The 26,423-nt window shown below is 36.8% G+C and overlaps 3 protein-coding genes across 7 annotated transcripts; 1 reads left to right on the forward strand and 2 right to left on the reverse strand.

Moving 5' to 3' along the window:
- The first annotated feature begins 2,538 nt into the window (after positions 1–2,538).
- On the forward strand, positions 2,539–6,835 carry LOC111462057 (probable protein phosphatase 2C 5). 2 transcript variants are annotated; one of them, XM_023105730.1, is made up of 8 exons: positions 2,539–2,801; positions 3,181–3,438; positions 3,628–3,799; positions 3,893–4,110; positions 4,195–4,302; positions 4,390–4,515; positions 5,280–5,488; positions 6,384–6,835. In XM_023105730.1, the coding sequence occupies exons 2-8, from the start codon at positions 3,229–3,231 to the stop codon at positions 6,601–6,603; spliced, it is 1,263 nt and encodes a 420-aa protein (XP_022961498.1). In that variant the 5' UTR covers positions 2,539–2,801; positions 3,181–3,228; the 3' UTR covers positions 6,604–6,835. The 2 variants fall into 2 exon arrangements, with proteins under 2 accessions (XP_022961498.1, XP_022961499.1); XM_023105731.1 differs by lacking the exon at positions 2,539–2,801 and adding an exon at positions 2,869–2,956.
- A 930-nt stretch (positions 6,836–7,765) lies between these two features.
- Positions 7,766–12,148, reverse strand: LOC111462062 (single-stranded DNA-binding protein, mitochondrial). The gene is made up of 6 exons (XM_023105737.1): positions 12,005–12,148; positions 11,506–11,687; positions 9,679–9,887; positions 9,510–9,610; positions 8,215–8,274; positions 7,766–8,111 (listed from the first exon to the last, which is right to left on the reverse strand). Exons 1-6 carry the CDS (start codon positions 12,057–12,059, stop codon positions 8,083–8,085), a joined length of 636 nt encoding a protein of 211 aa, XP_022961505.1. The 5' UTR covers positions 12,060–12,148; the 3' UTR covers positions 7,766–8,082.
- Positions 12,149–16,172: 4,024 nt separating this feature from the next.
- Positions 16,173–24,803, reverse strand: LOC111462056 (eukaryotic translation initiation factor 3 subunit A-like). 4 transcript variants are annotated; one of them, XM_023105725.1, is made up of 14 exons: positions 24,759–24,803; positions 23,891–23,994; positions 22,552–23,033; positions 21,421–21,636; positions 20,938–21,306; positions 20,823–20,852; positions 20,310–20,537; positions 20,021–20,182; positions 19,515–19,736; positions 19,223–19,435; positions 18,934–19,140; positions 18,053–18,133; positions 17,370–17,571; positions 16,173–17,000 (listed from the first exon to the last, which is right to left on the reverse strand). In XM_023105725.1, the coding sequence occupies exons 2-14, from the start codon at positions 23,934–23,936 to the stop codon at positions 16,555–16,557; spliced, it is 2,904 nt and encodes a 967-aa protein (XP_022961493.1). In that variant the 5' UTR covers positions 23,937–23,994; positions 24,759–24,803; the 3' UTR covers positions 16,173–16,554. The 4 variants fall into 4 exon arrangements, with proteins under 4 accessions (XP_022961493.1, XP_022961496.1, XP_022961495.1 ...); XM_023105728.1 differs by having other exon boundaries at positions 23,891–23,988; positions 24,755–24,794; XM_023105727.1 differs by having other exon boundaries at positions 23,891–23,988; positions 24,706–24,782.
- Positions 24,804–26,423: the final 1,620 nt, after the last annotated feature.

Consider the following 26,423-nt stretch of genomic DNA (forward strand, 5'->3'; position numbering starts at 1 on the left):
GTCCACCACTTCCTCTTCCTCGAAAAACTTCACAAGCTCAATCACCTCCTCTTCCACCGATTCTGTTATCATATGTCACATTTAGTGCTTGTTCATCACCTACACGTCCATTCAATCTTTGCTCATGTAGTATCCAGTTGCTTTGCAATTCATCGACAGTTAAAGTGTCTAAGTTATTAGACTCTTCAATCAAACATATAATATAGTCAAATCTTGAGTTCATTGATCTCAAGATTTTTTTAATAATCACCACTGGTTTCATGTTTTTGGCATGAATTTTCATCTTGTTTGCAATGGTGAAAGTTCGAGCAAAATATGCATCAACACTCTCACCCTCTTTCATCGGTAGGATTTCAAACTCTTTTCTAAGAGCTTGGAGTTGTGCTCTTTTGACTCTTGTGGAACCCTCCTACTTTTGATTCATAGAGTCCTAAATTTGTTTGGCAGTATCTCTATTAAGGAGCTCGATCAATGGCTTAGAACAAATAATTATTGACCTTCAAGTCTTTCAGCTTTTGGTCTGCAATTGTATTTTGTTAGTACTTTGGTAATCTTCACTCCTGTTGCGGTAGGGATTCCAAAACCAATATTCGTTTGAGCGAAGAAAATTTTCCATAAGCATAGACCAATTATCATAATGGTCATCAAACTTAGTAATTTCCAATGGAACGAAATTGGTTTCCGTTGCCATATTTTGAATCTCTTTCATCTCACGTTTGTGCAACTTCTTTTCTCACAATCAGGTTTTGTAATGTGGCTATGATACCAAATGTTGAACACACACAAACTAACTCAAAATGAGACTCTGAAATCAATTGTACTAAAAAATCAAGTTGACCTTACAAACAAACTCCAAAAATAAAAATAAACAACCAGTCCTAACATTCCTAAACAAATGGACATCCTTCGTCTAAGCTAGCCGTATCAACTCTAAAGAAATGGTCTAATATGACCATCTTTAACAGACTCATTATGTTATACCGGCTTGACTAACATCATAATTTATTCCATGATTTTAAGCTAAGGGGACCTTATACATTCTTGAGTATCATGTGCATTAGGATACTTCCCCATTAGGATTAGTACGGATGCATACCTTACGACATTTATGTTTGTCATCATGTTATGCGGGCTCTTTCCCTCCGTGGTGTCCAACAACCCATTATCGAGTGCTAACTCGACGAGCAAGGCCCAAGGGGTATACAAGTCTGCATAGTGGGTCCACGTGCACATGTGTGGACGTGTGTAGGGAAGTACTGCACATCCACCTGGAAAGTTGCCTAATGTTTTGTCATGTTTTTTTTTTCAAAAGGATAGGTCTCATCATATCGCATGTGTTTGCATTTCTCAACCCCAACAGCCGGGTTATTTACAGACTATTTCTTAAAATACATGATGTGCTACTCTTATTTTTATTATTATTTTTTTTGTAAAGGTAAAACATCCATATACGGATGACGGGGTTGTGATGAAGGCCATGGAACTAGTGTTAGGATAGTCGCGTTCATTTTTGTTTAGTAGTCCTTAGATTAGTTCAAAACTTTGTCTATTTTATTTCATTTATGAAATTTATTTTGTGCTTAGCTATTTAGGGTATTTATTTTGAATGTTAAGTCCATGACACTTTTATGAAGTATTTTAAAGGAATTCTTCTGTATATGCCAGACACATCATGTATGTAATGACCTAACTAAAAATTTTCAAAGGATGCACGTGAGTGAGGACAAAGCATGCTGGAAGGACTTGTATTGATCTGTGGGGATAATTTTCACTCTTAAAATCTACGAATTTGTATGCATCATCCTACAAAAACATGATTTTTATGCGAGACCTCCTGCATGTTGTATGTACATTGAGCATAAATTACTTCTTCTCGTGTATTTGTACTGATGCTGATGCTGAATATAAGAAAGATTTTGGATCCTTTTTTTCTTGAGGTTCAACCGTGCGAGAGTCTGTAAGCTTATATGTAGGCTTGAGATTTATGAAAACGAGGATGCCTATGGACTGTGCATGAACCATGTACATAGAAATACTATGCATCCAAACTCCCTTGGGGATAAAATTTGAACCTAAGACCATAAACATGAATTTATGTCTCGCTTAACAGTGTCGATTGAAGAGACGGTGAAGTCATAAACAAAATTTCTAATTTTAAATTTCAAAACCTTATTTTTACGTAACAATTCCAATTACAATTCCAATTGGCACGTGTACAAAAAGTCGAGACATTTGTAACACGTAATAAATAATATAACGTTCCATAAGGGTATAATTGGTAATCCTTAAAATTATAGGAATGTTAAAAAAAATAAAAAAAAATAAAAACTTGGGAGGACTAAATGAATAATTTAAATATTGAAGTAGGGATGAAAATGGAAATATTCACAAAGGAAGGACTATTTTGCAAATAGCAAAAAGTAGGATAGAGTCAAAAGGACGCAAATGTCAAAAGAAGGATTGTTGAAGGGTATTTTAGTCATTTAGAAAAATAATATTATAAGGGACCTTGCCCGAAAATCCCATCTCCAACCCCACCTTTCCGCGTCTCTTTTCTACTTCTTCTCTCTCTCTCTCTATCTCTCTCTCTCTCTCTCTCCCAATCAAATCACTGAGAGAAACTGTGGGTTTCTCTCTCTCTCTCTAGAAATTCTAGCTGAGAATTTTCCCCGCCATCCGATCGACCTTGTTAGCAGTAGATAATTTCAAGGAAATTGAAGATTTTGTGAAATGGAGTTGCAGAACTGTCCACTGTCCGATCCCCTTTGCTCGATCTGCTACTGACATTGAATGCACCACCTGTGAGCTCTGTGGTCCCTTAATTTTCCTAATTTTTATCGTCATTTTTGGTTTTGTTTGAAATTGCTCTCAATTTGTGGTACGATAGGTTTGTAATAGAGCGAATTTGAGAGGCGTTTGGTTCTGCTTTTTCCCTAATTTTGTTTCAATTGATTCTGTGAGTTCTTGCATTTCATGGCGCTAATTGGTTTCTGAGTTGGATTCGGTGTTGTGCATTTCTTTCATTTTTGGTTAGATTTTTCTTGTTTGTTCTTGTGTATCTGTAAATTATGCTGCTGAATCGGCTTCTCAAAGTTTAGATCAGCCAGTGGGAATTGTTCTATAGTTTGTGTTTTGGTCAAGATGTTGGTTGATACTCATTTAATTGATTTCAATGACCAGGAATTTTGGCTGCGCTGCGCTCATGCAAATGCCGAAACATAGGATGTAATGAGTCAGACAGAAGTATCAAGGATTAAGCCCCCTCTCGTTCCGCTCGCTACTTTGATCGGTCGCGAGCTGAGGAACGAGAAGGTTGAGAAACCTTTTGTGAAGTATGGACAGGCTGCTTTGGCAAAGAAAGGGGAGGACTACTTTCTGATCAAATTAGATTGCCAGCGTATTCCTGGGAACACTTCCACCACGTTTTCTGTCTTTGCGGTATCCTTTCAAACATTATTGTGCTCTTTGTTATCTAATACTTCAGATACTTCTCCTAAGACATGAATTCTGTGATTGAGAACTGGGAAAATAGTGTGATTATGAGTCTTAGAAGTGATAAATTTCTTTCTCAAATGGGATTACTGAGGATAGGATGATACTGAGATTGATTGAACCTTCTATTTGCAGATTTTTGATGGACATAATGGCATTTCAGCGGCTATTTTTGCTAAGGAACATTTATTGGGTAATGTCCTAAGTGCAATTCCTCAAGGGGTCAGTCGAGAAAAATGGCTTCAAGCCCTTCCTCGAGCACTAGTTGCTGGTTTTGTTAAAACCGACATAGAGTTTCAGCAGAAAGGTATTCTATCAGCGATTTTCTTCTTGTACTTCTTCCTAAATACTCGATGCGTAGTCCACCATGTCCTTATGCTCTGTTTAATCTTAATTGCAGGGGAAACTTCTGGGACTACTGTTACATTTGTTGTGATTGATGGGTGGACTGTTACCGTTGCATCCGTGGGAGATTCACGGTGCATATTAGACACCCAAGGAGGTGTGGTTTCTCTATTGACAGTTGATCATAGGCTGGAGGAAAACGAGGAAGAGAGGGAACGTGTAACTGCAAGTGGTGGCGAGGTTGGGAGGCTCAATGTTTTTGGCGGGAATGAGGTATAGTTGTATACATCTCCACTGTTTCTAGTCTTACATGATGACACATTTAAGTATATCCCTTTTTATGACTACCGTTTGCAGGTCGGTCCTCTCCGCTGCTGGCCCGGTGGCTTATGTCTGTCTAGGTCCATTGGTGATACAGATGTAGGAGAATATATTGTCCCAATACCGCATGTTAAGCAAGTGAAGGTGACTTCTCAATCTTTCAGTAATTGTTTAACTACTAATAGAATGTACCTTGACTATTCTGCTATCTTTTTATTCTGGATTATACAGCTTTCTAATGCTGGTGGAAGGCTGATTATTGCTTCTGATGGTATTTGGGACACATTATCGTCTGATATGGCTGCAAAGTCGTGTCGAGGTTTACCTGCAGAGCTCGCTGCCAAGCTGGTTGTGAAGGTGGGTTTTGAACTTACGCCTTGAGGCTAGACTACAAAGTTTATGTCCTTGATCTTACACCTTTGGGTCATAAGGGGCATAGATCTCTAAGAAGAAGCTTAGGCCTCCATGAAAATGCTCTTTAGCTTAATTGTCTTTACTCCTTGTTAAATGACTATAAAATCAATACCAATTTTGTGAACTTCAAATAACAAGTTAGCTTGCAAACCTTATCTTCATGCCCAAGAACCATAGGAAGTTGCTTCTTAGAATGCCGTCCTCTCGGATTGCCCATTCATGAAATAAGGTGTAGGAGTTAGTCTGTAATTTGTATCTCATTACTACTTCTACCCACTAAGGCTTGGGAAAACGGTTAGATCCCACATTGATTGGAGAGGTGAACAAAAAAGGTGTAGGAACCTTTTCCTAGATGAGTTTTAAAATCGTAAGGCTGACGGCGAATATTTGCTATGGGTGGTTTTGAGCTGCTACAAATGGTATCAAAGCCAAATTTCGAGGACACTAAACCCCAAAGGGGGGGTGTGGACACCAGGCAGTGTGCCCGTTGGGCTTCGAAGGGGGGTGGATTGTAAGATCCCATATTGGTTGGAGAGAAGAACGAAGCATTCTTTATAAGGATGTAGAAACATCTCCCTAGCCTTGAGGGGAAGCCCGAAAGGAAAAACCCAAAGAGGACAACATCTGCTAGCGGTGGCTTAGGCCGTTACAAAAATATTGTTAATAGTTATGATTTTGAATCTTATTTTAATCTGTTCATATTGTAGGAGGCTTTACGGTCAAGGGGGTTGAAGGATGATACAACTTGCTTAGTTGTTGATATTATCCCATCCGAGCAACCTATGTTATTACCATCAACTCCAAGGAAGAAGCAGAATGTGCTCACTTCTCTCTTTGGTAAATCTGCCAACAAACTTTCTGCTGTTGGAGTTGTGGAGGAATTGTTTGAAGAAGGCTCTGCTATGCTTTCTGAAAGGTATGATCGGTGCTTTCTTTGGGAAATTGAAGTAATCTTGTCTTTTAATCAATGTTTTTTTCTTTCTTGTGTTGCCATTTTATCTATTTTTGTTCTTGAAGCATGAAATGATGATGTCTGAACACATTTTTCTAGGATTATTCTCATCATCTGTTATACATCAGAGTTCAATTAATCATAACAACTGTGTCTAACCGCCCAAGCCCACCGCTAGCAGATATTGTTTTTTTTTAACTTTTCCTGTCAAGCTTCCCTTCAAAGTTTTTAATACGCGTCTACCAAGGAGAGATTTTCACACTCTTATAAAGAATGTTTTGTTCTCCTCTTCAACCGACATGGGATCTCACAATCCACCCCCATTGGGGCCCAACATCCTCCCTGGCACTCATTCTCTCTCCAACCAATGTGGGATCTCACAATCCACCCTCCTCAAGGCCCAGCGCCCTTGTTTGTTGGCACTCGTTCCTCTTTCAAATCAATGTGAGATCTCACAATCCATCCTCCTTTGGGGCCCAGCTCTGGCACATCACTTGGTGTCTGGCTCTGATACCATTTATAACAGTCCAAGTCCTCCGTTAGCAAATATTGTCCTCTTTGGCCTTTCCTTTCAAGCTTCCCTTCAAGGTTTTTAAAACATGTCTACTAGATAGAGGTTTCCACACCCTTATAAAGAATATTTCGTTTCCTCTCCAACCGATGTGAGATCTCACATGGGGTTTACTTGTTATCCCTCATTCAACTTAACTAAGACTTCCTAGGATTATTTTCCTCAATGTTGATATAAATGGTACTGTAATTAATTTATATAAATGTTGTAATTTCCATCTGAAAGTGACTTGAAACATGTTCACCATCACTTATTCTTGAACTTTCTCCTCTTTGAATGAAAATACAGGTTAGGGAAAGATTTTCCTTCGGATCCAAACTCAGGGATCTTCAAATGTGCAGTCTGTCAAGCGGATCAACCCGCAAATGAAAATTTGTCGATGAATTCGGAGCCGTTCTTTTCACCGTCGTCAAAGCCATGGGAAGGTCCATTCCTCTGTGCAAAGTGTAGAAGAAAGAAAGACGCCATGGAAGGGAAAAGGCCAATAAAACCTACAATAACTGTTTAGTAATTTATCCCATAACATAGTGTATGTTGACAACTCTATATAGTTTTTTTTTTTTTTTTTTTTTGTTCCCTCATCTGGCAGTGTGAGCATTACTTGTTTTTTTGGGTTTCCCCTGTGGTGATTGTTATAGATAGAGATGTGTGTAAGAAAATGAGGTTGAGATCAAAGAAAGAGTTGGTAGAAGAAGGATGTTTTGGAGACTTCTAAATAGCTTTCCTTTCATTTGGTTTCTTGCTCAAACTGTTGGACTCACTGACTCACTCACTCACTCACTCACTCACTCACAACATAGACAAACATTGATATCAGACAAAAATGTCTTTTGACTGTTTCTTTTTGACTGTCCCATTGTCGTCTTAGCATTCTGTCACATCTGCTCCTGTTTTGCTCCTGTTTTGCTCCTGTTTTGCTTTATAAGTTGCAAGGATTTCCATTGCAATTACTTATAAGTCTAGATGATGGTGTCAATTTCCCTTTTAATTCTTGGAGGTCAACGCTTTCGACTCCCCGAGTCGAAAGCCTGAACTTTCGAGGACGGCGTTTTCTCATGTCGCTACCAGCTACCGATCAGATATGACTAGTTGAAGAAAGAAGAAAAGAGACTTTGCAAATAACTGGTTGAAAAGGCTATTGGGATTGGGATTCAAACAGTAACAAAATTACACCTCTCATGGAGGTCGACGTTGTCAACTCTTTGGCACCAGCCTGAACCTCCGAAAATGGCATTTTCTAATGTTGCTACTAGCTACCGTTTAGATATGACTAGTTGAAGAAAGAATAAGAGAAATGAATGATTATATGAGACTTAGTCTTAGAAACCAATGAAATGACTAGTTGAACAGGCTATTAAGCTTGGGATTCAAACAGTAACAAAATTACACCTCTCATGGAGGTCGACGTTTTCGACTCCCCAGTGCAAGAACCTAAACCTCCAAATACGGCGTTTTCTCATGTCGCTATCAGCTACATATTAGATATGACCGACTAAAGAAAGAAGCAATGAGAAATGAACGATTAAGCGAGACTTGATCTTAGTGACCAATGAAATAGAAGTTTGATTATACAAAAGTTCTTTGAATACCTCTTGCTTCAACTTCCTGCTTATTATTGTCATCACCTCAACAGCAACAGCAGCGGCATTCTATAATTATCAAACGAGGCATTAACAATTAACAGTCTTCTATTGAACTTTGTCTTATCTGTGGATTTCAAAACTATGATGCCATCACTTGTTAGGAGAAATGCATTGAAACAAGAATAAAGGCATCATCAGCAGTGACAACTCTTGTGAGCCTATAATAATATCCCTGGCCAATCTAACACAAAACTGGCTTTTAAGAGCCTTGAAGAACAAAATGCTACAACGCTAATAAACTAAACAATTGCAAGAAGAGATTATGAGGCATTGGTAGTTTCAGTACTCAACTATTATAGCTAATCTTTGAATGGCAAGTAATACCGTCTCTTTTTGGCAACATGTTATGTCTCGTTCTCAAACAACCCTTCTTCTGTCAATTACAAAACAAACAAAAGAACACACATCAGATGTCATGCAATGCATTGTTCCATGTTTAGTAATCACATATACAGAATGTTATCTGGAAAGCTCACTTAAATCGTCCAGACAAATATTGCTGGCACTTTCTCCGGCCTTTAAAAGCCGAATCTTCCCTGCAAAAAAGGAAGCATGGCAGTTAAAAGGGTCCCCAATAAGGTCATTTACAGATCAAACTTGAACCAACATTTAACAAAAGTATTAGCTGTTCATGGTCGTGAATAATTCTCTGTTCATACCATATAAAGATTAGGATAGATTAACCCTTTTTGTCTTCATAATTTGTACTTTTAATTTCAATTTGTTCCTATGGCTTTAAACATTTCAACTTGGTCCCTTTGACTGGTTATGTCTTGGAATGCCTATGGTTTACCAAATCCTGCCACTTTTCTGACTTGATACACATTCTTAAGACACTAACTTATCACCTTTCTATCAAATCTAAAGAAAATATGTTATGTAAAATGATTGTCAACATCTTGTGATACTAGGGAAGTTCTGAAAAACCAAATAAAATAAAAGGGATCGAATTTAAAATGTTATATAATAGGAGCTAAATGAAGATCAAGTACAAACAATATAAACTAATATGATAATTTAATCTTTATGATTATGAATATTCAAGCACGCCCTTTTAGATGCTTAAAATGACCTTTACGAAAAAATCAAGTAGATGCAAAACATACAGAAGTTATAAGATGATGACACTTCTTATTAATCTAAGATATTGTAATAGCCCCTTATTAATCTAAGATATTGTAATAGCCCAAGCCCACCGTTTAGTAAATATTGTGTCTTCTTTTGACTTTTCCTTCTGGGTTTCCCCTCAAGATTTTTAGAACGTGTTTGCTAGGAATAGCAGATGTTTCCACTCTTTTAAAAAATGTTTCATTCTCTTCCCCAACCAATGTGAGATCTTACAAAAAAAAAAGGACATCCGACAAAATTGGAACAATACAGAGAAGATCAAAGCCAGACACCGGGCAATGTGCCAACAAGGAGGCTGAGCCCCGAAGGGAGGTCAACACGAAGCAGTGTGCCAACAAGGATGCTAAGCCCCGAAGAGGATGGATTGGGGGGGCCCCACATCGATTGGAGAAGGGAATGAGTGCCAGCGAGGACGCTGGGCTCCAAAGGGAAATGGATTATGAGATCCCACATCGATTGGGGAGGAGAACAAAACATTCTTTATAAAAGTGTGGGAAATCTCCCTAGAAGACGCATTTTAAAAACCTTGACAGGAGGCCCGAAAGGGAAAGCCCAAAGAGGACAATATCTGCTAGCGATGAGTTTGGGCTATTACAGAAACATTGAAAAGGAAATCAAAAGATAATAGTAAGTATTGTAATACCATCCCGTCGAACACATATTTCTGGGACATTTTTTACTTCACCATTGATGCTGTCATTGTAGACTCTGGTTTCAATGTCGCCCTCAACATAAACCGATGCGCTGATAGTTAACCAAGAATCAGTGAAATTGTACAAACAAACTAGTTTTATGAGAAGTTCAGATCATACTTTTTAACAAGTTGTTGAACTGCATAAGCACCAAGTGGTTCATTATGCACAGCAATACGATGCCACTGAGCAGGCTTTGGCAGATCTTTTGCTTCAACAATTCGTTGGTCAAACATCCCTCCTGTTCCAACTGTAAAGATTGTTATTGTGCGCCCATTTCTCAAGATCTTCTGCACAGGGGCTTGCCCAATCCTTCCACAAATTATTGCCTGCAAACATTTGATTACATTTTTAGACAGAATAAACATTATATTGGGGATAACTGAACTCTTATTTCTCTGCAGAAGATAACCAATTTAAAGAGACGTGATTTCCTGGTTTTTACCTCGTTTTCACATTATCTAATAACCTGAATCAAATATAATCTCTTCTGCTTAGTTGGGGTGGGAATTATACCTCAGATTGTGATGTAACCCTCCAAGGAAGATATTTAACCAAATGCTAAAGAGAGGTAACTATTGTCTGATATATTCAGATGCGTTTTTTTTGTTTTTTTGTTTTCTTTTCTTTTGGATAACAAACAGAGAAAGGTATATTCCACAAAAGCTGGAACAGACATACTAAAGGAGAAGAAAATTAGTTAGGCTTTCTGGTAATGTTAGTTATGCTGTATAATCCATCTATAAATAGCTGATATGAATCCAATTATCATGTGAGAATAAATCTTTCACAATCAGCGACAGATTCCAGAACCACCAAAGTTACAGAGCTCTGGGTTTCTCCCAAACTCACTCTAATTGTTGCCCATCATACCTCTCAAGTCTCACTTACACGTGATTCGTTTAAGCCTTTCCGAACTATCTAAGTCATCCTACCTGTTCACCTGGAATCTTACAATACATCACACACACATACTGATACGAAATAAAATGTCTTAATCATGCCACAAAGATTTAAGTACTTTATTGTATTTTATGTTTTAGAAAATTATCTTTAAGATTATAAGTTACATTTAGATAGTGACCATTATGGTATACAACCTTTCAATTAAGGTAGGTTATTATAAGGTTTATTTTCAAGGCTATAAATAGGCATTCATGTTATGTTGTTGCTAGGTTATTATAAGGTTTATTTTCAAGGCTATAAATAGGCATTCATGTTATATTGTTGCTTTAGTATCAAGATTCTTGGATATTATAATGAAAGTTGCATACTATGCTTCTTAAGGCATGAGCTTGTTCCTTTGCATTTCTTGTCTTCAAATTTGCATGCTAGAGTCAATCAAGTAGTCTTGATCAAGCTATCTTGTGGAGTGATTCGAATCACGTGTTCAAAAATAAGTTCTCTTTATTCTTGATCTTGATCATCAAGGTAATCCGTTCCAAACCTTTCCCTTGGGTTGATTCCTTATCATTTTTGGGTTCTTGGATAATTTAGATCTAAAGATCTTGTCCTTCAACATGTTTGTTAGATCAAATCCCAAGAGTTTCATAACACACATATATTTAATGTTCCAAACCACTTACATCATACTTTAAAGTTCAAGCTCTAGCCACATAAGTTCTCGTTCTTTCTTTGCCCACAACAATTCTCACTTACTCGCTATACCCCATTCTTATGCTTTCTAAAATACGGAAGTACACAAATGAACAAAAGAAGGCAAGGCACTAGGCACATTTTCTAAAAACCAAAAATATAGAAGCTGTTCTTTTATTTTGGATAGTTTATAAATTTGATAAAAGTAAAACAATCACCAAAAACATGAAGAATCATCCCAATAACAGATTGGAGATACTAAACATCACTATTTGGGTGAAATTCCCAGCATCCAGATTTCAAATCCCAACTTTTAGAAATGGAACACATCAGTAGACAAAGATCAGATACCTTATGTACGCCACGAAATCCCCAACCTCGCCTGGGATCCACACCCTGGGGCTGTAATTCAATTTTATCATTAAAAAAATCATCATATTCTTCTTCATCTCCATTGTTCTTCTCAACATCAATGCCACTTCCAGAAGCACTAGTCGATAACCATAACTTTGAGCTCGTTTGCCTACTTGCCACTACAATCAAACGTTCAATAAGTAATCAAGCCACCACTCCAGCAAAACCATTACACATAGACACCCAATACATACGATTAGTCAAGTTCTTCATCCAGCCTCTCAAATTAAAACAAAAACAAGTTCGCTCACCACGTATATTTGATAAAAATCCACTCCGAAGATCAAATTGCAAAAATTCGGAAAGCTGCTTTCAAAAATCAAACGACCTTTTCGACACTAAACCATAGAAAACGTCTTGGGAAATTCCCTCAGCTCGTAGAACATAAAGAACATACGCCTTAATCAATAAAACCAGAGAGAGATAGAGAGAGTACCAAATGAAGAAGAAATCCTGAAATGCTTGACGAATCTCATTGCGACTGCATTCATGTTGATCGAGCGAGAGCGGAACTGGAAGTGTGTCGATTCGATGAGGGTAAAAGGAGGGTTTTAGGCCTTCGCCAATATTTCCTAAGCGCACTTTCTAGTTTTATATCCAATGAAGTAAAGTTAATATGTACCATTATATATTTATATATTTACTCTGCTATTTCTCTCTCGACCATGAAGCTTATCCTCCATCGTCTCACTGGCCGACCTTGACCTTTGTTATTTTGAGATCATATCTAGTATCCAAAATTTGCCTCGATTTGGTACCGCTCTCGCAACCCGTACCAAAACAGTGCTTTAACCCTAGATGTCTCGTCAACTATTGCGCCTCAACGCATTTCGAGGAGAACCAGCTAGCTTTGGGTTCGAGGGGCATTTCACTCCTAACCACAACTCGTCCGTTGATTCTTCAACAGTAGTCGGTTCGGACCTCCACTTAGTTTCACCCAAGCTTCATCATAGTCATGGATAGATCACTCAGGTTTGGGTCCCTAAACAAAGACAATTGCCCCAGGAAGACTCACTTTCGCTACGCCTCCAATGGGTTCCCTTAACCAAGCCACTGCCGAACTCGATCAATTTCGACTATCCAATTCAAGCCATAAAACTTGGGTTGAATTAAATTTTTTTCTTTCCGATTCGGGTTGTGCCGAAGTTTTGAACCAAAAATTCAGATTAGTTCGCGGGTTGACATTTTTTTGGTCAGGGTCAACACGACCAACCCGAGGGTTACAACCCAACCCTATTTTAAAGATTATTATGAAAACTAAGAATATTTGATATTTGAATTTTATAAAATTTTAGTTATCGATGAACCATGTATAATAGATAAGTAGATTTTTTAAAAATAATTATAAAAAAAAAAATAGTCGGGCAATTCAACCCAACCTAACCCAAAATAAATATAGTGGGTTGGGTTGAATTGTGAATTCTATTCGAGTAGCTCGGGTCACCAATTCAACCAAACTGAAATTTTGGGTTGGTCCAAAAGATTTTTCTAAGTCAACCTAACCCAATTCGTGTACACCTCTATTTATATGGATATAACTTTTACTACGTGTAGAACAGTTATACAAACCCTAGCGATAACGAGAATGTCGACGACTAAGATCAATTTACGTGCTTTCTCTTCTTACAAAGATCATCTAACAACATCATATGATAATAAATAGAATATATATATTGAGGATATATTAAACGAGGTAAAACCGTTCATATTAAAGCTTAGACATCTACGATGTTAAAGAAAATAGTGATATTATTCCAAAGGAATTTGTCGAAAGATAACCGAGTAAACTTGTTAGGAAGACATTAGCTACTACAAAAATAGAATGTTACCGCTCGAAGATCTGAAATGATGGTTTTATGATACCGGTAAATGTGTTGTACTCTTTTTTCTGAACTATGACTTTATCTTACTGGATTTTCCTCACAATATTTTTAACGAGACGAACGTTAAAGTATATGAATATTATACTTTTTTTTTCATTCATTAAGACTTTTTTCAATCTGGCCTATAACGACTCGACTTTTTAAAATTCTATATTGACCGAGTACGTCACTTAAAAAAGGGGGAAACAAAAATATGCATGTTATAAACTCGCGTACTTTAATACGAATCATTCAAAGTAATCAATAAGAAACCACTCCATTGAGGTTATAAATCATTCAAAATTGGTCGATCAATTCTGATTCTTTCTTTTTTCTATTGATTTTTTTCCGATCAAGATGTATGGATCCATGGGCCTATGTGTCTATATAGATCCTGTCCATGGATTAACGAAAATGTGCAAAAACTCTATTTATCTCTGTCATTTTATGAGTCTCTTCCTTTTTACGTATGACATTGCCACTCCCTTTGGCAGCATCCACTAATTCGGAACTTAATTTAAGGTTCTCGGAACAAGACTATCATCATGACCTCATAACCTTTAGACTTTATCATATGAACCCAGAAATCGAGGACCAAGGTCATTGGATTAGAACTAAGTTATGGACTCAAAAAGCACGACTAAACCTTAGGTTCTTAAGACAAGAACCAACATGTTTCATGTTCAAGATATGAGTGTGGTACCTAACATCCACTATAGACACGATTAAGAACCTACACGTAGACTACTTATCACAGACAGAAAAAGATTGCAGTCGATTTGATAATGATCGAGTGACATTGCTTCTTCGGCGCGAACCCAAGAATCCCTTAGATATGATACAAAATGGATCTTGTTCTATCGTTGATCAGAGATTTCTCTATGAACAATACAAATCGAAGTTTGAAGAAGGGGAAGGAGAAGTAGTCCTCAACCCGCAATAGAGGAAGATATATTCTATCACATAGTTTGGGCTCCTAGAATATGGCACCCTTGGGGCTTCCTATTTGATTGTATCGAAAGGCCCAATGAATTGGGATTTCCCTATTGAGTTAGGTCATTCGGGGCACGCCGATCATTTCTGACGAAGAGAATGATTCGGAGTTCTTGTGGAGTGAAACCGTGCAGTACCAGACATGAGATAGATCTTCCAACAACAAGATTTTTTCGAATAAGCCAATTCATTTGAAATCCTGCAGATCCACTCTGAGTCATGTACTCATTCTAATTCTTATATATTTTTCCAATGAGAACTAGATGGTTGAGGACGATCTCAAGCAGGTACCATGAGACAAACAAAATATCTTCTTTCTAGAGAGATTCGATTCAAAACTATTATATGTCCAAGGTCCATTATTGAAATAATTCCAGAGGTTTTCCTTGACTTTGTTCGTGTCAACAAACAATTCGAAATGCCTCGACTTTTTTAGAACAAGTCTGAGTCAAATAGTAATGATTCGAAGTATTTAAACTTAAAACCAAATCCAACACTGAATTTCACCAACAACCATCCAATATGCTAGAAAAGCTTTTTGAATCTACTTCAAATAGCAACGAAAACTGTAGAATCGGTTAAAACGATGGCGAAACCAATCTAGAATATAGTGAACCAGGCCAAATTGGACGCAAACATGACCTGAACCAATGAGAATACCCTGAACTATACTCTAAATTGCATTGAACTAAGGGATTAGGAAATGAACGTAAACCCTAAACCCGAAACCCTAAACCAAAGCTAGAAATTAGAGTCACTAAATCAATCTATTTACACATTAGACTGCGTAGATTTCGCACGGTCAATCTAGTAACACAAGCGTATAAATTGTGTGCCAAAGTATCAGCAATGAGAATACCCAGAACTATACTCTAAATTGCATTGAACTAGGGGATGAGGAAATGAACCTAAACCCTAAACCCGAAACCCTAAACCAAGGCTAGAAATTAGAGTCATTAAATCAATCAATTTACACATTAGACTGCATACCCAACTCTTCTTCTCCATCGGTTTCACACGGTCAATCTAGTAACACAAACACATAAATTGTGTGCCAAAGTAGCAGCAATGAGAATACCCAGAACTATACTCTAAATTGCATTGAACTAGGGGGCTAGGAAATGAACCTAAACCCTAAACCCAAAACCCGAAACCCTAAACCAAAGCTAGAAATTAGAGTCACTAAATCAATCAATTTACATTAGACTGCATACCCTGCCCTTCTTCTCCATCGGTTTCGCACGGTCAATCTAGTAACACAAATGCATAAATTGTGTGCCAAAGTGGCAGCAATGAGAATACTAAGCTCTAAATCGCATTGAACTAAGGGATTAGGAAATGAACTTAAAACCCGAAACCCGAAACCCTAAACCAAGGCTAGAAATTAGAGTTACTAAATCAATCAATTTACACATTAGACTGTGCCCTGCTCTTCTTCTCCAACGGTTTCGCACAATCAATCTAGTAACACACACAAATTGTGTGCCAAAGTAGCAACAATGAGAATACCATTGCATTGAACTAGAGGATTAGGAAATGAACCTAAACCCTAAACCAAGGCTAGAAATTAGAGTCACAATAAATCCATTTACACATTAGACTACGTACCCTGCTCTTCTTCTTCAACGGTTTCGCACGGTCAATCTAGTAACACAAACGCACATAAAATGTGTGCCAAAGTAGCAGCGCTACAACCACAACCAAGACATGTGAGTGAGATGAATGGAAATTCAAAAGGAATAGAAGAAATAACTTAAAAATGGCAGATTGACATATATAAAAGTCCATAAAAAAAGCTTGTAAAAGCAGCAGTTCATCTCACTAAGGAAAAAAAAGAACTGTGGAAAAGAAAATTCAGGCCTATAAATTGGTAGCCATGAAATGAAATGCAGTACATTCATCATATAATTAGAGAACAAATGGACAACTCATCCACCACTAGTCCTTTCCTTCCGCCACCTAAATGCAGCACCACACATAAGACCACCTTACCTTACCTTCCCCCTTCCCCCTTCCCTTCCCAATAGTACCAAAAACAACTGATTATTTTTTCCATAAATGAACTTCTAAAGCAAACCAAAAATTTTTCTTCCCAATTCATACTGACTTTGCCAGACCTGCCTCGCCACGATCAGCGATCCGAGCTACCACGATTAGGACCTCGGGATGACGACCAGGACGACCTTGAACTTCCAAAAGCAGATCTGCGTTCATCACTGCGCCAGCTATCTGGTTGAGATGGTCGATTATCGGACCTGCTGCTTCCCCATCGATCAGATTCAGGTGGTGGTGCATTAGGGCTAGAGCTTTCAGTACGTCGAAACCTAGGCACATACTTCGCTGGGGCTGGGGCGGCGGCAGCAGCAGGAGCAGCAGCAGCCCCGGACTCCAGAGGTTGAGAAACAGGAGAAACATAAGGTCTAGAAGGTGCATCGGCTGGTGCCCCACCACCAAAGAGCATTTCTTTCCGCCGCCTTTCCTTTTCTTCCAGTTCTCGCTCCCTCTGTCTCTGCTTCTCAGCAATCTCATCCAATTTAGCCTTGCGTTCAGCCTCTTCCCTCTTTCTCCTCTCGGCCTCTGCAGTGTTTGAAAGATGCAATAAGTGATAATAAGCAGAAAAGGAAACTACACAACCAAGCACACTTATAAAAGCATAATCAATGATCACCAAAAATAGTTACTGAATCGAACAAACGAGGAACAGGAGACCACAAAAAAAAGTTCGAGAAGATACATTTCAAAAGCTCAGATATTTGACAGACACCCTCCATACTTCATATGTGAAATTCAGATCATTGGACCCAAAATGGGGAAAACAAAACAGGCATCAAAGGGGTTTAGTAGATTTGTAGATGGTGGTGGATGGTTCAATTCTCTACCCCCCGCCACCCCCGACCCCAAATGTTGAATGAAATTTTAAAAAGACAAATGATGTTGAACAAATACCTTCACGTTTGCGTGCTTCCTCCTCTTCGCGTAAAATTCGAATCCTCTCCTCCTCACGCCTTACATAAAAGATTTTCTTCCTCTTAGCCTCCCTTTCTGCTTTCCGAGCATGAATTATTTGCCTGATTTGTTCTTCTCTCTCAACTCTGCGTCTGCTGAACTCCTCTTGGCGAAGATTAATGACTCTTTCTTGGAAAATTTTCTGCATTACAAAGAACAAAAGGTCAAGTTTAATAGCATGCCAATAGTCAATTCTGCAAAGATTCGTACAATTCAGCAAAGATTCATATACAAACATTGCATTGAGATGTCGATTCATATGAATTTGATAATATAAATGAGTTGTATTAAACAAGAAAAAATCATTATAGGTTAAAAGTTAATTATACATGGGGTCGTGAAATATCAACATCGATAGAAATCAAATCATTTACAAGTTTCGTTTAAATCAACGAATTAAGGTTTATTTAATTTTCTAAATAATTTATATACCATATTAGTAGTATTTAAATATATATAGGTGACTAAGTGATTATATTTTTACAAGTATTTATACGACATATCGAAGATCATATCGACATATCAATGAATATTTTCATCATTATAACCAAGTGAAACCTAAAACTTTGAGTAGACAAAGATCAAGATTAAGCCAATACAGCCGTATGAAGCAAACTACTTACCTTACTCTCCAACATTCTAGCCAATCGATTCTTCTCCTTGAGATCACCTTCGTGGCGTTGCTTGCTTAACTCAACCTCCAGCTGAAAAGTAGAAAAGAAAAATTAATAAAATAGAACATAAAAACATCAATTAATTATGAACATACCATAAACTGTGGAAATAAAAAATCTGATGACAAAAATTGAAGCACAATAATATGAAAAGGAAAATGTTCAAATGGAATCCATACAAAACAAAGCGTGTATGGTAAAATCAGAGACAAAATTAACCATTCGACATCAGAAACATTAAAACTAATCCTTGAAAATGGTATATCCACAAAATAAGTCATGTGCAGAAGCATCAGTTCAGCTTTATGAAGTTCACATAGGATTACAGCGATCCTATCCGAGATAAAAACTCTGAAGACCCTGCACCAATATTTCAGCTAGAACTTCCCTCTCCGCATTAACCACTTCGATAAGTTTACTGCACTACCTGGCTTTACGTTACCATACATGCAATAACACTGTTGTCAAACCCACATTTCTCAAAAACCGAAAGTACTTATCAAAAAAGTTGATTCTTTTTATCCTACTGGAGAGCCTCCATGAATGTAGTAGTGAGTATTCTGCTAGTTTTATTCCCATCCTCACAATACAGAAATGTGTTGACAGTAACGCTTCATAAATGGAGAATCATGATGCATATAATACATAAGATGGCATGTGTGATACAGATGATATAACCATACCATATACATAATTATTTTACTTTGTTCCGTAAATATACTAACAGAATTTAAAAATAATAATAACAATAAAAAGACTACAACCAAAAGCATATAATCAAAGTCATAGTTTCTTTTAACGTGTTGACAAAATCATTAGGAAAGTATGACCTGCTGATCGCGTTCATGAATCATTCGCTCTTCGAGCAAACGTTGCTGAAATGCAGCTTCAATTAAAGTTGCAGCCTCCTCTCTTTTTGCCCTTTCTAGATAATCCATAGTTTTGGCTAGCTTTTGCAATTTCTTCTCCATTTCCTGCCTCTCCCTTAATTGTTCCGTAAGGGCCAATTGCATTAAAGTTTGTTTCGTCATCTTTTCCTAGAGATTAATACCAATTGTTATTAATCAATTCTACATCCTTCCAAAATAAGAAAAAGAACTAAAAAAAACAAAAGCTCACAGAGTCAAGGACCGGCTTCCTGCTTCCCTTCTTTTTACCAACACGCTTTTCAGCTTCCTGAAGTAAAGCCTGTGCTTCTTCAAGCTCTCGCTCTTCCATTTCCCTACGCAGGCGTTGGTTTTTCCTTTGTTCATATTCTGCAGCTAGGCGCTTCTGCTCAGCCTCTTCAGTTATCTTCAGTAATTTTAACCTCCTTGATTCCTCCTCACGTTCCTAAACACAGTTCATTACATTTTTTTTAATTTATACACCACAAAAAAAAAATCTGGCATTCACAATTCGATTAGAGTACCATTTCCAAAAGTTGTCGTTCCTGCTCTTCCTTCCTTTTCTCAATTATTGATTTCCGAGCAAGCAGCCTCTTGTGTTCTTTATCAACAATATCTGCCAAATCAGGCAGTATCTCACCTGTTTTTGATACTTTCCTAACTGGAGGATAGATCATAGCTCTTGCCTTGTTTAAGGATTCGGCGAGAACAGCCAGGTGGTCCCGAAGCCCATCTGATTCAATACCCTAAATTGATCCATAAAAAACAAAAGCATCAATTTAAAATACCTTAAATCCTAATATAAATAAACAGATGAAGATAAAGTCGTCCTTTAAAGTCAACTAACGCATACAAAAAAGGCAGAGGCTTAAATCAGAAGGGTTAAATTATAATATTAAACAGCACACAATAATTAGATGGGATATATTAACATTATAAGTGACATGCAATATTGAGCATGTCTCAAATCTTAGTGGCCTTGTCTCTAAAGCAAAAAAGATAACGAGGAAGTCCAAGAAACTTTCAATACCAAAGTGCCAAATAACACAATGTTCCTTGAATGATCAACTTTCATGGCAATGAAATTTTGTTTAACTGCATCAACTGATATTTTCTCCACGGCCGAAAAATCAAAAAATGGGATCATCTGAGATAGACTCTCAATTTTCATAGTCTGATACACCTTGGAGACCTGGCATAACATAGATAAATAAAAGGTTCAGTGGATTAAAACAAGAATGCCAAGCAACGTTTTTTCTTCATATATGGAGAAATAGCATAGCAACAATCACAATGAATTAAGGTTATACAAAAAGTACCTGTTGAAGCAACCTCAGGGTAGCAAGTTTTTCAAGAGCCGGAACATACTGGGACAATTGCACTTCAGGGACAGATGAAGCTGATGAAAGCTTGCCTCCAAGCTTCGATATTTTGTTTAGTAAAGGTTGCAATTTTGTTGCAAGATCAAGAGGGAAGAATTCATGCTCCAAAAGATGATAGAGATCTTTAACTTCCTGAGTTGCGCAGCTCAGGACTCCCTTAGACACCTAAAGGAAAGCAGAAATATACTAAGCAAATAGACAATTCTTCGTATAAAAGGGGAGGTAGATATGATTGCACATCAGCCCTAATAAAGTAAAATTAAAGAGCCTCTTTGACTATCTTAGTACGAAGCTAATCAGTATTAGTTGCTAAACTTTCAATAGGAAGCTCGAAGTTTACTATCAACACTTCTACCTTCAAATAAATGTGAACCAATTGAAGTATCATAATTTTTTAGGATAAGAGGGGAAGAGTTCAAAAAATATCAAAGTAAAGTGAATCAAACATACCAGTTCAGAAAGAAGATTCGATCTTGAAAGCTGAATGAATAAACAGAAAAGAAGTAAGGTACTGCTCAGGTTGTGAAAAATATAAAAGAAAATCCAAGTAGGCAAAGTTCTTTACCACATCTCTACTTTCAAGTTTGGAGTCTAAATTGAACCCTATAAGATTAGCCATCCTCAAATTCCGCTCTTTCTCATGTTCAAGTTCTAAATGAGAAGCACCGTGTTTAGAGTCATAAGGGGACACAGCAAGAGCTGCTAAAAGAACAGATGAAGCTATCAGCTGCAAATCCTTCTGGCTTAAATTTTTGTTGAAACTCTTCTGAAGGGAGAAAAGTTTAAGCCAAGCACAGGCATGATAAAGATTGCTCTTCGATATCCAGAATATCTCTGTTAATTTGACGTAATAAACAACCATCAAGGATGGTTTAGGTGTTTTCTTCACCATGCACATCAAACCATGAATATCTTCCACCGAACGAAAAGCTTCCTGCAAATATCGGTGACAAAGAAATTTTTGAATTGGTGTTATTTGCAGAGAAGAAATCATGGTATAAATACTGGGAATCTACACATTAAAATGACTGAAATGATAAATTCAGACCTGCCAGAGCTCAAGCTCTGTGGCAACCTTCAGTTGTTCAAATCTAGTGTCAAGGTACAATTGCAAGGTCTCTGGAGTAGAAATGTCAGGACGATCTCTTTGGTCTCTATACTTGTTGAGATTAGCAAGATGATTTCTGATAATTTCACATAATCTGCGAAATTCTGTTGTTCTTTTATACGTCTTACAGAACTGGAAGGCACGATGGGCTGTCATCTACAAATGAAAAACACCAGCAGAAATATTAGATCTAGTTACAAAATTCTACATGCTTCATCGAGTGACTGTACAGAACACATCAAGGACAATAAAAATAAAAATGCAGATCCTTCTACCATCATACACAGGAGATCATGACAAGTATACTTGTTATTGAAGTGCTAATTAATTCAAAATAAATAATGTCCAAACTGAGAAAGGCACCTTCTCCAGAATATTTTTTTTATCTTCCTCTTCAGAAAATCGTGTTATGTAGAAGGTAAAGAATGAAATTTCAAATAAGTCCTATCAAAAACTAGCCTACCCACCCAAGGTTCAACACATCATAGCTCAATCTTCCAAACATTAACCAACTAATATATATTTTTCAAGTTACCAATAAAAAAGATTAAATTACAAGTTCAATTCTCAACCTCAAAATTTATGTCTATTTATTCAAGGTCCTTGAATATTGAAAATATCTAGTAGGTCCCTCAACTTTCAGTTGTGCTTAATAGGTCCCATGACATGATTTGACGTAAAAAAAAAAATCAAGTCTAAAAGGTCCAACTCTGAAGTTTTTGACCTATTGGACAAAAGGTTGAATGCTAATGGACCTATTATAAGACTAAACTTGTAATTCAACCAAAAAAAAAAAAAAAAATTCTTGAGGAAAAGTAGCTCCATGGAGCCCTAAATAACTTCCAGCTACTGATGGTAAAAGCTTTCTTAAATCCTTCAACCATTAGAACCATTAGGATGCTGAGTGATAATATGATGGATTTAACTACTACACCCAAGCCCGAATGAAATTTTCACCATAGTGCTAGAAATTCAATCATGATATACTTCTAATTTTTTAGAAGAAAGAAACAGAAAAAAGTAACTTAATAACTCATACGCTACATAACTAGAAATTTATTCATGACCTACCGCATAAAGTGCCTCCAACTTTGAGTTATTCCTAAGTATCTCAAGAACTGTACGATATGTCTCCCACAGAAATTTAAACCAAGGGGTAACAAGTTCACGATCAGATCTATCCTTTCCCTTCTCACCACTGACATAACTAAGCATCAGATCTTCTGGCCTTTTATCAGCTTCCAAATCATCAACATCCAGAGCTTCTTCTAAAGCTTGAGCTTGGCTACGAGCCTGCTCTGCCTTCTCAGTGGAAAGATGCATAAAGTGCTTGATTACTTCCTCTAAAGAAGTAACATTGACTTGCTGGCAAACAATACGGTATTGAATTAAACCATCCTTCGCAAACCTTCCTTTCCTCATGTCCACACAGAGCTCAACATACTTGAACATAATCCTCTCAAGAGGTTTCTGCCATGCTCGATATTTCTTTGAAGTGATAAGATCGTGAAGGGCTTGCAAGGCATCTTGCTTCTGGCCAACATTTATCAGCTCTGAATACATGCAAGGAGAACGAATTAAATACTTGCACTGCTACATTAAACAAAAAGAATAAAATAAAATAAAAACACACAATAGATGCATCATAAATTTCAAAATTGGGCGAATACATCAACAATGGTGGACTAGAAACACAAATATGGAACTAAAGTAACAAGAAACACAAGTCAAAACAAAAGCAAACTGACATTCTATATGCCCAGAATTAAAAAAGGGGTATTCCAATGATTTTCTAAAATCTTCCAACTACTATTCAAATTATGTTATACAGATATATTATAAAATAAGAAAAGGAAGTGAGTTCAGAAGCACTTAAAAATGATGAAAAACCAAATTGCATGTTTCCACAATAAAATAACCTCATGAGAACACAAAATTCAAAACATGAATACGCTATCTAACTATAGTGCTCGTACGTCATATGCCACACACACAAAAAAAGAAACAATTATTTACATGTGACAACAGCTAGAACAAGTTACCACACACACAAAAAAAGAAACAATTATTTACATGTGACAACAGCTAGAACAAGTTATCAAACTTAAATTTCAAAAGTACTGTGAAGACTACAATGAAGCAAACTAAATGGAAAACTTCCAAAAGTCATATCACTAAATCCACAGTCATCAACACACTAATAATGCATATTTTCAATCTCACTCAGAACAAGAGTGCTGAACTGACTTCCCAACGAGCACATTCATTGAATTTTGAGGGCTTAAAGTACGAGAATCCATCAAAAGAACCAGACTTATTACTAAAACAAGGTGTCAAGAAACTTAATGGCATGCTCGCAAATACAACTCAATCTATTGCAACCACAAAACAGAACATTATGCTCATTCACCTTCAGCTCGTTTTAAAGCATTCTCTGGCTTTATGAAGGACGCCATATCTCAATCCAATCTTTAGCTCACCCAACGACAGCATGCAACGTTGAATGACCTGAGACACCCCAACGAACAAAATTCATGAGCATTACTGAGAACCAATATCGAAGTTGATACTGAATAACAGGGTGATTCAAATTCTATCATAAGATGTGGGAGGAATCCCGATTGATTCACCTCATCTATTTAGTTCAAATAAACGATGGGGTAGTTGAAATTTTACAACCCAACCGTCCAAAAATATAGAATCAGAAACACATATTATTGACACCAGAATTGATAGAAATCGGAATTAAAAGAATTTCCACAGTAAAAGAGTATATCATCAAAAATAGATAACCCTCCCTCGACTCAAACAATTTCGATGACAAAACTTCATCAAAATCTATCTAGGGCACAAGTGCAAAGTAGCACATCATTTCCACAATAATCCGACTGGATGCCGATCTCCACAAAAAAAAAAAAAAAAAAAAAAGGTACTCTTTTCAAGGTACAAAGTCCAAACTATCTCTAACCTAATAATTCCCAAAAACAGTCTAGAAAGAATATACCAAGAACACACCCCTCCTCCCAGATCTAAAAAAACACATCCCGCAAAATCAAATTGTACGCCAGGCAATATCGAACACAACAACGCAATTACCCGAGGAAGATTACGCTTGTAATCCTCGGAGTTCAGCGTAGTTTCGCCAAAGAAAATCCAAAAATGAAAACCCAAATCGATGAATGAAAATTTCAGAAAAAAGCAGAGAAAGAGAAATTGAAGGTCTACCAAGAGAAGAAGAGATAATCGACGACGGAGATGCGTAGAAGGAAATTACCTAAGAGAGCGAAGAGATGAAGTGGCCGTCGCTAAGGGGGAAAAACATGAACTAGGGTTTTAGGACCCTTTTTAGTTTTGGGCTTTCATATAAATGGGCCTCATAAAAAGGGATCGTTAAACCCGTAATTCGTTTACAAATGGCCCATTTAAATCCACTAGCCACTCGATATTAACTCGAATCCGACTAACCTGAACTATCCAACCTAATTTTTATGGTTCGGGTTGGGTTATATTTTTTTTTTTGTTCGGGTCGGGTTGAATTTTAAAAAATAGAAATTTGGGTCAATTCATGAATTGATATTTTTTGTTAATGGTCAAACAGAAAATAGGGTTACAACCTGACTCAACCCTACCTTACTTTTAGAATTATTACGAAAATTAAGAATATTTAATTTTTATGGTTCGGGTTGGGTTATATATATATATATATATATTTTTTTTTTTTTTTTTTTTTTTTTGTTCGGGTCCGGTTGAATTTTTAAAAAATAAAAATTTGGGTCAATTCATGAACTGATATTTTTTCGGTCGGGTTGACCGTCAAACTGAAAATAGGGTTACAACCTGACTCAACCTTACCCTACTTTTTGAATTATTACGAAAATTAAGAATATTGAATTTTTATGGTTTGGGTTGGGTTATATATATTTTTTTTGTTCGGGGTCGAGTTGAATTTTTAAAAAATAAAAATTTGGACCAATTCATAAATTGATATTTTTTCGGTCGGGTTGACGGTCAAACCGAAAATAGGGTTGCAACTCAACTCAACTGTACCCTACTTTTAAAATTATTACGAAAATTAAGAATATTTAATTTTTATGGTTCAGGTTGGGTTATATATATATATATATTTTTTTTTTTTTTTTTTTTTTTGTTCGGGTCTGGTTGAATTTTTAAAAAAATAAAATTTTGGGTCAATTCATGAATTGATATTTTTTCGATCGGGTTGACGGTCAAACCGAAAATAGAGTTACAGTCCAACTCAACCCTACCCTACTTTTATGATTATTACGCAGATTAAAATATTTAATTTTTAGAGTACATAGTGAGTAATATGTATTATATATAAATATAATTTTTTTAAATAATAATAGTAAAAAATAACCCGACAAACCAACTTGAAAAGAGAGAATTGGGTTGAGTTGTGAATTTATTTTGTTCCAAAGGATTTCCCGAGCCCAACTCGTGTACACCCTCTACATGTGTATAAATTTTAAAACATCGTATTTTTTAATTAAAAAAATTTGTGTATATATTTAAAATTTATGTAAATAATATGAACTACAACTTTTCAATCACCGATCCGTTAGAAGTGGCTTTACACGACACATCTCAATGGTTAAGATGGTTATGTTTCATCACATCGATATGTAAACAAATGCACCGCTATAGTCACGTCACACTCATATGTAAACAAATGACTACGACTTCAAGATGAGTTTGAAAAGTCTTTCGTGGTCAACCTTGTTGAGTTTTGTTAGGATCGAAACTCATTAAACTTTCCCACATTTCAAAAATATTCATCCACGAACTCTCACAGAGATGCCAAATTAGTTGCATCAATTTCTAATGCAGCATAGATTATCATACGAATCTAGTTCGAGTGAATGAACTTTCACAAGGAAAATGTGTGCAAGATTTTGTTCGACACTCTCCTACGTAGCTAAGGT

This window comes from Cucurbita moschata, unplaced genomic scaffold (assembly GCF_002738365.1).
Source record: "Cucurbita moschata cultivar Rifu unplaced genomic scaffold, Cmos_1.0 Cmo_Scf00026, whole genome shotgun sequence".
NCBI classification, from domain to species: domain Eukaryota; kingdom Viridiplantae; phylum Streptophyta; class Magnoliopsida; order Cucurbitales; family Cucurbitaceae; genus Cucurbita; species Cucurbita moschata.

Coding starts and splice junctions, on each gene's coding strand:
- LOC111462057 (XM_023105730.1), top strand. CDS start 3,229: ATGAGTCAGACAGAAGTATCAAGGATTAAGCCCCCTCTCGTTCCGCTC. Junction 4,516..5,279: donor CTGCCAAGCTGGTTGTGAAG/GTGGGTTTTGAA, acceptor TTCATATTGTAG/GAGGCTTTACGGTCAAGGGG. Junction 5,489..6,383: donor TCTGCTATGCTTTCTGAAAG/GTATGATCGGTG, acceptor ATGAAAATACAG/GTTAGGGAAAGATTTTCCTT.
- LOC111462062 (XM_023105737.1), bottom strand. CDS start 12,059: ATGAATGCAGTCGCAATGAGATTCGTCAAGCATTTCAGGATTTCTTCT. Junction 8,275..9,509: donor AATATGTGTTCGACGGGATG/GTATTACAATAC, acceptor CCTTTTTTGCAG/GGAAGATTCGGCTTTTAAAG. Junction 8,112..8,214: donor TATTTGTCTGGACGATTTAA/GTGAGCTTTCCA, acceptor TGTAATTGACAG/AAGAAGGGTTGTTTGAGAAC.
- LOC111462056 (XM_023105725.1), bottom strand. CDS start 23,936: ATGGCGTCCTTCATAAAGCCAGAGAATGCTTTAAAACGAGCTGAAG. Junction 20,538..20,822: donor CGAATCTTCTTTCTGAACTG/GTATGTTTGATT, acceptor GCTTTCCTTTAG/GTGTCTAAGGGAGTCCTGAG. Junction 19,141..19,222: donor GGAAGCCGGTCCTTGACTCT/GTGAGCTTTTGT, acceptor ATTAATCTCTAG/GAAAAGATGACGAAACAAAC.